General features: G+C 33.0%; 3 protein-coding genes across 3 annotated transcripts in view; 1 reads left to right on the top strand and 2 right to left on the bottom strand.

Annotated features, from left to right (window-relative positions):
• HELRODRAFT_156908 (hypothetical protein) overlaps nt 1–292 on the bottom strand; it is a gene marked incomplete at both ends in the record, with an annotated part of 2,772 nt that extends 2,480 nt beyond the window's left edge. The window contains one exon of the mRNA XM_009018649.1: nt 172–292. Within this exon, the coding sequence (XP_009016897.1) occupies nt 172–292 (121 nt within the window). The remainder of the gene's footprint in view (nt 1–171) is intronic.
• A 1,019-nt stretch (nt 293–1,311) lies between these two features.
• Nucleotides 1,312–3,559, top strand: HELRODRAFT_171971 (hypothetical protein; the record flags this gene model as incomplete). Its single annotated transcript, XM_009018648.1, has 7 exons — nt 1,312–1,477; nt 1,674–1,796; nt 1,919–2,033; nt 2,313–2,383; nt 2,544–2,715; nt 2,914–3,093; nt 3,352–3,559. The coding sequence occupies 7 exons, from the start codon at nt 1,312–1,314 to the stop codon at nt 3,557–3,559; spliced, it is 1,035 nt and encodes a 344-aa protein (XP_009016896.1).
• Nucleotides 3,560–5,493: 1,934 nt separating this feature from the next.
• HELRODRAFT_191525 (hypothetical protein) overlaps nt 5,494–12,500 on the bottom strand; it is a gene marked incomplete at its 5' end in the record, with an annotated part of 10,026 nt that continues 3,019 nt past the window's right edge. The window contains 11 exons of the mRNA XM_009018647.1: nt 5,494–5,897; nt 6,322–6,383; nt 6,787–6,836; nt 7,155–7,215; nt 7,472–7,581; nt 7,739–7,929; nt 8,620–8,849; nt 9,521–9,670; nt 10,498–11,085; nt 11,252–11,358; nt 12,097–12,192. Coding sequence (XP_009016895.1) covers nt 5,809–5,897; nt 6,322–6,383; nt 6,787–6,836; nt 7,155–7,215; nt 7,472–7,581; nt 7,739–7,929; nt 8,620–8,849; nt 9,521–9,670; nt 10,498–11,085; nt 11,252–11,358; nt 12,097–12,192 — 1,734 coding nt within the window. The 3' untranslated portion in view covers nt 5,494–5,808. The remainder of the gene's footprint in view (nt 5,898–6,321; nt 6,384–6,786; nt 6,837–7,154; nt 7,216–7,471; nt 7,582–7,738; nt 7,930–8,619; nt 8,850–9,520; nt 9,671–10,497; nt 11,086–11,251; nt 11,359–12,096; nt 12,193–12,500) is intronic.

The following is a 12,500-nucleotide window of genomic DNA, read 5'->3' as shown; positions in this document are numbered from 1 at the left end:
AATAGCAAGTTTTAATTAACTTAATTTTAATTATAACCAATCTAAGCTATTAGAGTACTGAAGTGAAAAAATAATGAATAACCAAAAATTCTTAAAATAAAAACTTCAAAATTTAAATAACGAAAATTTCATCTCTTAAATTAATTAAAGAAATGTAAATCTAAATAAAACCTTTAAAAATGTTGAATTCTTCATTAATCTGAAGAAGCTTGAATGCACTCCTGGCTCTCCATCCTTCTTCCTTGGCAAGCCTGTAATATATGTCTCTTTTATCTTTTGATGACCTCCCCATGATGGCAGTGGCTCAACTAACTTTTAATTAATAATTAATTTAACTCACTAACTTGACTGACTTGAATATGAAAATCTGAAAAACAAAGTAATTAATAAATATTTCACGAATTGTTGGAGAAACTTAAAACGTAAGATTGAAGAGGTGAAAAATTGTAAGAGAGCCCAACAAAACACACAGCTAGCAGAAGAGAAAGATTAGTTAATTAGGTCAAATTAAGATATTTTAACTTAACCACAAATGAATATTGATATAAAAAACTTAATTGAATTTTGACAAAAATGTTAAACTTACCAAAATCAAATTTATCAAACAAACGTATAAATAAACATCGGCCAGCAATCGCAGGACCAAGGGTGACACATGGAGTTTTAGAAACATAAATTTACTTTTAACCCAAACAATAAATTGAAATTCACTTTTAGTTATAAATTTATAAAAAATTTTACCGTTGTATTTTAATCAACTTTTTTAGAGTATAAGGTGTTATATTAAAATTAAAGCTTTTTCATATAAATTTATATTATTTAAATATTAATTTATCTAAACTTACGGCGTATTTCAAAAAATAGTGCATAAAAATACATAATTTATTTCATAACAGCTGATCAGTTGTGGATCAACAAATCAATGTCAAATTGTAAGACTACAAAAGTACTAAGTGAAGTCAAGCATCATGTGATCGGTCGGTGATGATGGTTATTCTAGCAACAATAACAAACTAGTTTGGTCTTTGTTCTTTGTTTCCTTTATTTTAGATCTGGAGGGTCTACCACATTTATCATTTGTTAGTCACTACCATTAGTAGTGTTAGTAACTTGGCCATATAAAAAAAATTTAAATAAAAATTATATCAATTAATTTCATAATAAATTATGTAATTAAAATAAATGTTATAAATAAATAAATGATATATTTTATTTAATGAATAAATTATAAAATGATTATTCAAAATTTAAACTTTTAAGATAAAAAAGACTAATCTTCTCTACCGTGTTTTTGCCCAATTCTGGCCAAAAATGTGCATTTGTTTTATATATTTAAATAATAATATTGATGATGGGTCATCTTCATCGCCATCCTCATCAACTGCCGACTACCAACTGGTTGTGATCAACAACAGAGATGAATATTATGAAAGGCCAACAAAGCCAGCATCACTCTGGAACGGGTCTTGTATAAGTGGTTGGTTTTTTTTGGCTGTATGTTATATGTCAGTACATCAGTGCTATATGTTATATATCAGTGTACATATTTTATAACATAGTTTTATCGCCTAATCCTTGATAAACCTGAAAAGTCTGCTTAAGATTGTTTGATGCTGAGATATTGAATAATAATACGCTTTAAAATTTACATAATTTATTCTCCCTCACCTTAGGACTTGACCAGCAGGCCAATCGAGAAAATGGCACCTGGTTAGGTGTGAATACAATCGATGGTAAGGTGGGCATTTTGCTAAACATTCTACAGCCAAACTGTGATAGTACTAAGAAGGGGAGAGGTCATTATCATAATATTATCATTATTAATTATGCGAAAATATCAATTGTTCAATAATGATATGCATAATATATGATTTTAATTATTTTTATTTTATTTCATAATATGTGTTACAAATTGCAGGGTTCTTGGTGACCGATTTTATATCAGGAAATGAGGATGTCATTGATTATGCCGATAGGATCGCTAAAGAGAAGCACGAATATAACAAATTTAACTTGGTTCTCTTGCAAAAAAAGTAATCCCGTTAATCGACTAATTAATCAATTGATTAATTAGTTAATCAATTAATTGATCAACTAACTAATTAAAAATTAATATTACTAGTATTTTTATTGTTTTAGCTGTCATTTCAATTTCGGTGCTGTTTTATCATTATCATTATCTTGTTAAACTGTTAGTGGTTATGTTAAATAAATGTTATTACAACTTGTTTATTTATTTAATAATATTATTAATAACGAAAATGATAATGTAATAGGTAATAATTAAAATAAAAATAATAATAAAAATGAAGAAATAACAAGTGGCACGTCTTAATGGTCAGCACAGAGAGTAACGAATTGAAGGGAGAAACCCTCGATCAAAGTTTGTGTGTCTCTCTCTGTGTGTGTCTGTTTGTGGGTGTGTGTCTGTGTGTGTGTGTGTGTGGATGTATAAATATTTTTGTAATATGAAATAGCTATAATTATCATAATTATATTGAGGATGTTAAAACGATGATAAAACCGAAAACAACAAATCATAGATATCTTAGCGTTTGGGAATTCGGCATATGAACGACCTTGGTTGAAGGTCAAAGAGAGTAAAGTAAAATTTGAAGAAATCATCAAGAGTCACAGGAAGAACAATGACATCAGCGACGAAGGTGACAATAAACTGAAAGATGAGATGCTGAAATTGTTGACTGATAAGACTAAGTTCGTTTTGTTTGTGTGTTTGTATGTTTGCTTGGTTATTTGTTTGTATGTTTGTTTGTGTATGTGTTTTGTTGGCTAGGTATTTATGTCTGTTTGGTAATTTTGTAATGATTTCGTTTATTTTTCCTATTATCTGTCTTCGCTGTGGATATGATGTGTCTTTATATTGTTCATTATTATTGCTAAAACTTGTCACAGACACTGGCCTGACTGCCAGATACTATCTCAATTAAACCTCACTGGCAAATCTCATCAACAACAAAAACAACAACAACATCATTGTCAACAAAAACAAGAACATGACGCGAAAATGTATGCATTTGGTAAAAAACTGAGTTCTAATTTTGTAGAAGTTGCAGAAACAAAATATGGGACTAGGTCATTATTATTATTATTATCGTTATTAATTATATTGTCGTTATTATTATTCATTTTTATTGTAATTAGTTTTATTTATATTTTATATATATTTTAAATTCATATTACAAGCATACCTCACGTAATGTTTGCAGTGCTGATGTAATTTGATGCGGTTGCCCGTGTTGACGATCAAAAAATAGCATTTCATAATGAGTTATACTATAATAATTTTTTCATAATTTCATAATTTTTATAATTATTATTATAAATCAACAGAACTCACAGTTTGATTTTGATTGACAAAGTTGGTAAAGGTGAATACATTGAGGTCGATATGAGGGCAACATCAACGACTACTGCAGCTGCTGTCGCTACTACTACAGCAGCTGCAGCTACGACAGCTGAAGCTACTGAAGCAGCAGTGTCTCCGTCATGGGTCCAAAATGTTATAAAATTTCAATTCCCATCTTTGTCGTCGCAATGAGAAAAAATATTTAATGCATATTGTTTTTTTATCAATATGAATAATTTTTTCCAATCTTCTCTTCCGAATACTCGCTAATATTTTCATTCATATTGCTCTCAATCATTGTATTCTTTCATAATCATTGTGTGTGACTGTGTGTGTATGTGTGTGTGTGTGCACAAACTTTTTGTGTCTCATATACTCATTGTTGTTCTCATTATTCTTCTTATTATTATTATTATTATAAATTATTATTATTAATTAATTGATTATCAGTGACTTTGTTTAACTCTTTGGTGGCAAGACTATGAATAAGATCTGTTAATCTATATTAATTATATTATTATAATTAATATAGATTAACATTGGCAATAAACTTGACAGTATTAAAATTACGTCTGTGCGCGCGCGCGCGCGCGTGTGTGTGTGTGGTTGACATGGCAGTGCAATAGATCGTTTGAAATAATTGTCATTATTTATGTTTATTCATAATTCAGAATGAAATAATAAAATAAAATTTAAAAAAATATGACATCTTTTCTTCACTTGTCTGTCTGTCTTAATTAATTAATCAATTAATTAATCAATTAATTAATCAATCAATCATAATTATTACTAGTTTGATTGAAAATTTTTTGATACCTTAACAATAAGAATAATAAGAGTAATAATTATTTTTATGATTTATCAGAATAGTTTGGTATATATATTTAGAAAAATATTACAAAAAAGCCGTTAACCTTACTACATATACAAGGTTGGCACTAGAGAAGACAAACACACAGACACACACACATTAAAACATATAAAATTATCATCAGAATAAACACGTATGTATACAAGCAATTTATATACAGTTAGTCATATCTGGCCTACATGTATATATTTTCAAATTATATAGAAAAATGTTCTCTTTATTTCATCTCTCTCTCTCTCGCTCTCTTTTTCACTCTTTCTCTCTCTCTCTCTTTCTCTCTCTCTCTCTCTATATATATATATATATGTTGTAATATAATATATCAAAACTAATAAAATGATATTAAAGGATTATGTGACGACATAAAAGATATCTACATACGTATGTTGTAAAAATTCGGAAAATATAGATAGATAGATAGATCGTTGTATAAAATTAGATATACAAAAATATAAAATGTATATGATACCGTATCATCCTGTATTGTATTTGACAATGTGTAAGTTATGATACCATATCACTGTTTATTGTATTTGACAATGTAAATCTTGTAAATAAGTACTTTTAAAGATTTTATCCTTACGTAGAACTTCAGGCAATTCGAACCGATGAATGGAAGTATAAATGCATGAATAAATGCAGAAATCGATGGATAAGTTGATGAATGAATGGGTGAATGAATGGATGAATGAATGAATGGATGAATGAATGAATGGATGAATGAATGAATGGATGAATGGATGAATGAATGAATGGATGAATGAATGGATGGATGAATGGATGGATGAATGAATGTGTAGATGAATGGATGAATGAATGAATGAACGAATGAATGAACAAACAAACGAGTAAACGGATGAATGAATGGAACGATGGAAAGATAAAAAGTAAAAAAAATTGTAATTAATTTTAAAATTTTGATAAACTAAAATCAGAAACCGAAATACATCAAAAAGATGACTAACGCATAAGGAAATAAATGGATCTGTAACATGAAAAAAAAACAAGACTAAACAAAGATGGCAACAAGACAATATTTACAAAACAAAACAAAAAATTAGGAATATCAACAATGGTAGATAGATAGATAGATAGATAGATAGATAGATAGATAGATAGATAGATAGATAGATAGATAGATAGATAGATAGATAGATAGACAGATAGATAGATATATAGATAGATAGATACTCAGATAAATAGAGAGATAGATAAACAAATCTCGTCAACAACAACATCATCATCGTCATCAACTACAATAATTACGTCATTGTATCTTCAAATAAAATATCATTTCAGTAACAGTAATGGAAGTAATAGCGAATACTACAACAATAACAGCAGCAGTATAGTCAAATATCAAAGATGTGAAAAAACTAATTATACAAATAATAAAATAATAATACCATGAGCAATAGCACGCACGCACGCACACACACACTCACACACACACGCTAAGTACGAATCATTGTATCACACATATTGCAATATGATAGTCTGGGATCTGTTTGCATTCGAATCCAGTCACTGCGACATCAGGACCAGGCGACTTCAACCATCCGACCACCTGTTATTCATTATTCATCCTGTTTAAAACGTTGGGATTGTTGTGAGCCATGTTGCTCATGTCTTTGAAGACCTCCATCACTGTACTGTCGTCTGCCAATTTATTATTATTTCTATTATTATTATTATTATCATCGATCCTTTATTATTATTCTTATTATGATAGGTAGTAGTAGTAGTAGACGTAGTAGTAGTAGTAGTAGTAGTAGTAGTAGCAGTAGTGGTAGTAGTAGTAGTAGTAATAGTAGTAGCAGTAGTGGTAGTAGTAGTAGTAGTAGTAGTAGTAGTAGTAGTAGTAGTAGCAGTAGTAGCAACAGTAGTAGTATTAGCAGTAGTGAATAAATTTAAGAGAACCATATCGATTCAAGTATATACACATTCATGCATACATACATCCACACCAACATATACAAATACGCATACAAACAATCATATACACGCAGACACAAACATACATACAAATAGGTACACGCACGCAAGCACAAACAAACAAAAAAGTACAAACATACATATATACCTTGATGTACAAACGTTTGTTCATCATTGTTCATCTCTTCATTAAGTCTCATCAGTCTTAATCTACAATTACATTGTATAGTATTGTATGGTGTTGTATTGTATTGTATTTTGCATTGTATTGTATGGTGTTGTATTGTATTGTATGGTGTTGTATTGTATTGTATTCAGTTGTATTGTATATCGTATTTCAATTGTTTTGTATTGTAGTATTGTATGTATTGACTTGCATTGTATCGTAACACCTCGTATTGTACAAAGCTGTATAATTGCACGGTATTCCATAAGATGGTACGTTATAGTTTGGTATTTCATTACATGCTGTATTGTATGCTGTATCTAATCATTACTCTACACTATATCTAATCATTACACTACTCTGTGTATACTCTATCATCATATCATACTGTAGGGTATAATTTGGAACCTTTGAATGGTAGAAATGAATGGAGGTGAATTAACTTACAACGTGACGATATCGGCGTTCGTATTGTTGATGGCCATTCTGAGTGGATCCTTGAACGAAGGAAAAAGTTTTACTTTTATATCTGTTTATTTTTTTACTTATGCTTATTCCTTTATCATTCATTCATTCATTCATTCATTTGTTCCTTCTTCCATTATTTAACAAAAAAACTCAGTTTAATAATATTTATACTAGATTTTTTTAAATCAATAAAACACACACACACACATAAAAAGGAACGAATGAATGAATAGATTAATGAATGAATGAATGAATGAACGAATGAATGAACGAATGAATGAACGAATGAATGAAAAAGCGAATAGATGAATGATTGATTGATTGGATGAATGAATGGGTGCACAGACCTGCCCAAAGCGGTCAACCAGCAGGTGATTAGCTCTTCTTTTCAATAATTGCAAGACTTGGCTGTTGTGTGTGCGTGTGCGCGTGAGTGTGCGTGTGTGTGTGCGTGTGTGTGTGAACTGTTGACACAAATATAGAAAATTAACAAGGAAAAAATATCATTAAAAACATCCTTATCACCATCCTCATCATCTTCTTCTTCATCATTAACATCATCTTCATTACAATAAACACCATCACCATAATCATCACCATCCTCATCAACAACAACAAGATCATCATCATCAACAATAACAACAAGATCATTATCAGTACCTACCCAGTATGAGATAGTAGGACGGCGTGGTGCATTGCGGTTCGACCATCTTCGTCCACCTCATCCACTCTCGCCCCGTTCAATAGTAGGTACTCCAGGGCTACCATGGAACCCTTGAATGAATGAATGAATGAGTGAATGAATGAATGAATAAATAAATGAATGGATGAATGAATGATCGTACAAAGCAGAAAAAAGAATTCCACAATCATCCGTCGAATTCCATCTGCAAGCCAAGCGGTAAAAAGCCGGGCAGGAAACCAAACTAACAGCAAACACGGACTGCATCAGTGGAGTTCTCATTTTGTCAGTCGGATTGTGCCAGTTAATATTTGCACCGTGAGCCAGGGCTCGCGCCATGTTTGAGATGCTGCTGCTGCTGTTGCTGCTGTCGTAGCTGCAAGCGTTGCTGCTGTCGTTGCTGCTGCAAGCCTCGTACAAACGCTTGTTCCTTCTCGTTGCTGTTTTGGAATGAAAGTATGCACAACGTTATTGACATTACACGAACAACAAAACGTTAGCATTGACTCAAACATTAGCAGGAAAAACATCAACAACAACAACAACAACAACAACAACAACAACAACATCAACATCAACAACAACAACAACAACATCAACAACAACATCAACAACAACAACAACATCAACAACATCAACCAGAAAACAAAAAAGACCATCCATTGAGAAAATTTTTTAGCAAACTTTTAAACACCACCACCACATCATCATCATCATCGTCATCATCGCATCATCATCAACATCATCAACGGCGCTATCAAATTCTACTCGCCATCATCATGGCCATCTTCTTCTTCCTCTTCATCCTCATCATCAATGAACAACTTGTCAATGTACTTCGCTTTTATCCACCTTTCTTTGGTTGATCTGCATGCAATGTTGGTTTAATGCATGTGATATCCATTAACCGAATATTCATTCAATCAACCAATTAACCAATTAATTTACCAGCCAACTAACTATTCAATGAATTAATCAACTAATCAATCAGCCATTCAATCAATCAGCTAATCATTCAATCAACATAGCAATTTAAAAATATCCACAAACATTTCAACCAACCAATCAAACCAACCTATCGGATTGGGAGTTAGGTTGTCGTATATTGAGCTTAGACCATTTACTGTTACCATCATTACTGCTGCTACTTTTAATATCATTACTATTATCTCCACTATTATTATTATTATTATTATTATTATTATTATTATTGCAACTATTACTAATACCACCAGGAGAACCGCCCAGGTAGATATTATTGATGAGTTGGTTGCCGAGATGGCTCATGACCTTGAGAGAGTCATCGTCCCAATCGTCCAAGGTCAGCGAGCGAACTTTCGAGATGTGCACCCCGAGGCTCCTGATGACGATGATGATGGTGATGACGATAGTGATGATAAAATAGTTGTTTTATCAGTCAGTCAGCCAACCAGCCAGCCAACCTCCCAACCAAACAACCAAACCCCAACCAACCCCAACCAGCCAACCATTACAACAAAACTGACCTATGAACTCCGGAACATTGTATGCAGAGTAGCACGCCGATGTTTATGCTGGCCCAGGTTGGGTTCTCGTGCCCGCATTCGCAGCAAGCATTGTTACCTGGCACCCTCACTAGCTTCATCACTTCGGATCTGAAAGCATTTCATGTACAAATTCACCACTAAAAATACGCGATAAACTTTAAAGATTGAAATGACGTCCTACCTCGGGAAACCGGGTCTCTGGACGCAAAACGAAGATTGATTGATTGATTGATTGAAATGATGACTAATAACAATGCATCCACTTGACGTTTAAAAGTTTTGCTACGGAGTATCAATTTTGTTTGTGTTTAAAAGTATCGGAGATATCAAGCTCGATACATGGTATCAGAAGTATCACCGATGCCATACCCAATACTGAAACAAGTATCACAGATATACTGAAACAAGTATCACAGATATATTTTCGCCGATAGCGATACTTCGATATCTACAATCCTGGTGTATGTGTAATAATAATTATAGACACATAGCAGGGACAACTAACTTAGGCACTTTATTTTTAGAAGGCTGTGATGACGTCACAACAGTTGAGGATGACGTCGACGACGATGACGACGATGGCGTTTTGGCGAGGAACGACGTGTAGTTGTTCGCGTGCGTGCAGTACAATTCATTCAGCAGAGCGTCTTGCGGCCTGGAGCGTTTCTGTATCGCCATTATTATTATTATAATTATTATTATTATATTATTATTATATTATTATTATTATTTATTTATTTATTTACACTCTTAGATATTATTAATAATTTTCGATTGATTTCGTTTTGATTTTATCATTTTTCGGTCAATAAAAGGTTGTTCCCATTATTATTATTATCATCATCATCATCATCATCATCATCATCATCTCTTCTTCTTCATCATCATCATCATGTTTTGTCATCATCACAATCATCCTCCATATGATCGTAAAACTCACATTCACTCACCCACACATCGGAACATTTTTTAACATTATACCGTAACCGCAATGAGATTATTAACATTGCTATCCAGAATAATATCACTCGTCTACTTACAGTCATTCTCTCTCTCACTTACTCACTAGCTCACTCACTCACTCACTCACTCGCTCGCTCACTAACATTATTACGTGATGAGGAGGACGACGATGACGATGAGGAGAGTCTGCTGTATGCCTCACCAACTCCTGATTGCACACTCCTCATCCACTTTTCCATCATTTCTTCACTCTCACATTGGAGAATATGGCTCCTATGTGTGTGTGTGTGTGTGCGTTTGTGCGTGCGTGCGTGTGTGTACGTATCCATAATGTAAATATAATGGTATAACCGTACACGTAGGTGTATGCGTGTTGTATTCACAACAGAAATGTACCACAGGTTTTAAGGTTAGAAAATTTTGTTCAAAATCAGAAAATCTCAGACACATACATACACACACACCAGCAAACACATACAACCAAACACACATACACACACACACAAAAGCGTGACCAACTTGTGTGGCGATATGACGACGAAACAAAACCTCCTGTCCAACTGATCGCACGTCCTAACACTGCACAATCTCAAATCATCCTCCATTATCGTCCAACCTTCGTTAGCTGCAGCAGCTGAAGTAGTAGCTGCCACAGCTGACGAACCGGCTGCAGCAGTAGCTGTAGCCGCTGCTGTCACTGCTGTTGAAAGGATAGTTTGGGGTTTTAAGGCAGCTAATGAAGTATTATTTGCGTTGTTACTACCGTCAATACTATTGCTTATACTGTTGTTATTGCTTTTGTTACTTTCCGTATTATTATTATTATTATTATTATTGTTGTTGTTATTGATGTTATTATTATTATTATTGTTGTTATTGTTGTTATTATTATTATTATTATTGTTGTTGTTGTTGAGATTGTCAACGTAAAACGTACAATTCTTATTGGATTGCGAGTCGATGTTGTTGTTAGCATTGTTGTTATTATTATTATTAAATTTGTTGTTATTATTGTTGTTATTATTATTGTCGTTGTTGTAGTTGTTGTTGATGAAGGACTCGCGCTTGCAGTACATGAGCTTATTGTCGTGAATCTTAAACCAACGCCTGCCATACATTAGTAACAATAATAATGATGATAGCACTACTACTACTACTACTACTACTACTACTATTACTAATACTACTACTACTACTACCACTACTACTTAACTACTACTACAACTAATAATAATAACAACAACAAAAAAAAAACATAAAACTGATGCCCTACCTGACCCAGGTTTTGAAGGTATTAGTGGTTCTCTTGAACAAGTAGCCTTCCATTTTTAGCGGTTTCCTAGAAATGACGTCAACATCCTTATCTGAAACGTCAGTGTCCTGCGTGTGATGATGACGATGATGAAGAAGAAAAAGATGATGAACAGGAAGAAGATAAAGATGAGGATAAAGATGTAAAAAAGATGATGAAGAAGAAGATGATGATGATGATGACCTAATGACGAAGAGGATAAAGAAGATGATGAACTGATGGTGATGATCTAATGATGGTGATGATGATGATCTAATGGTAATGATGATGATGATCGCATGATGGTGATGATGACGATGGTGATTGTGAAGATGAAGAAGATGAAAAAGATGACGATGGTGATGATGAAGAAGAGGACAATGCTAATGATGGTGATGATCTAATGGTGGTAATGATGATGATGATCTTATGGTAATCATGATGATGATCGTATGATGATGACGGTGATGAAGGTGAAGCAGTCGAAGAAGATGACGAAATGATGAGAGGACAGCAACAACTACAATAACACCATCATCATCATCATCAACATCATCAACATCATCGTCATCATTATCGTCAAAAACATCATCAACAACTAACACATTGCAAATTTTGTTGTTGATGTTGTTGTTGAACGTTCATATAGTATTCCTCCATATTTCTCTGCTCTAACACTGAATCAGCATTCAGCTGTTCAACCTTTCAGAATCGTCATCGTCATCATCATCATCATCGTCATCATTACCATGATCACAAAGGCATCACAACATCATCGTCATCCCCATCATCATCATCATCATCATCGTCATCATCATCATCACCACCTGATTAGAAACAGATTTTAGATAGGAATCGAAATCGCTGAAGAGTTCCATGCCCTGGTGGAAGAATGTGTGGTGGCCATAGAGGCATCCCAATAACTGGATGAATGAATGAATGAATAAATGAATGAATGAATTAATTAATTAAAAATTATTACATGAATGATTGAATGAATGAATGAACAAACGAACGAATGCATGATGGCTTTGAAGGCAACTACTGAATGAATGAATGAATGAATGGATGAATGAATGAATGATGATAATAATGATAATGATTATGAAACCAGAAATAGAAAAGAACGCACGGCTGTTAACACTTGAGACTTTTTCTTGGAATTAAGAATGTTCATCTGTTTTTTCGAGAGATAGAAAGAGAGAAAGAACAAAATTAACTCCTCCCATCG

This window comes from Helobdella robusta (assembly GCF_000326865.2).
Source record: "Helobdella robusta unplaced genomic scaffold HELROscaffold_22, whole genome shotgun sequence".
NCBI lineage: Eukaryota > Metazoa > Annelida > Clitellata > Rhynchobdellida > Glossiphoniidae > Helobdella > Helobdella robusta.
The sequence above is the reverse complement of the archived record's forward strand: the minus strand, read 5'-3'. Positions and strand labels throughout refer to the sequence as shown.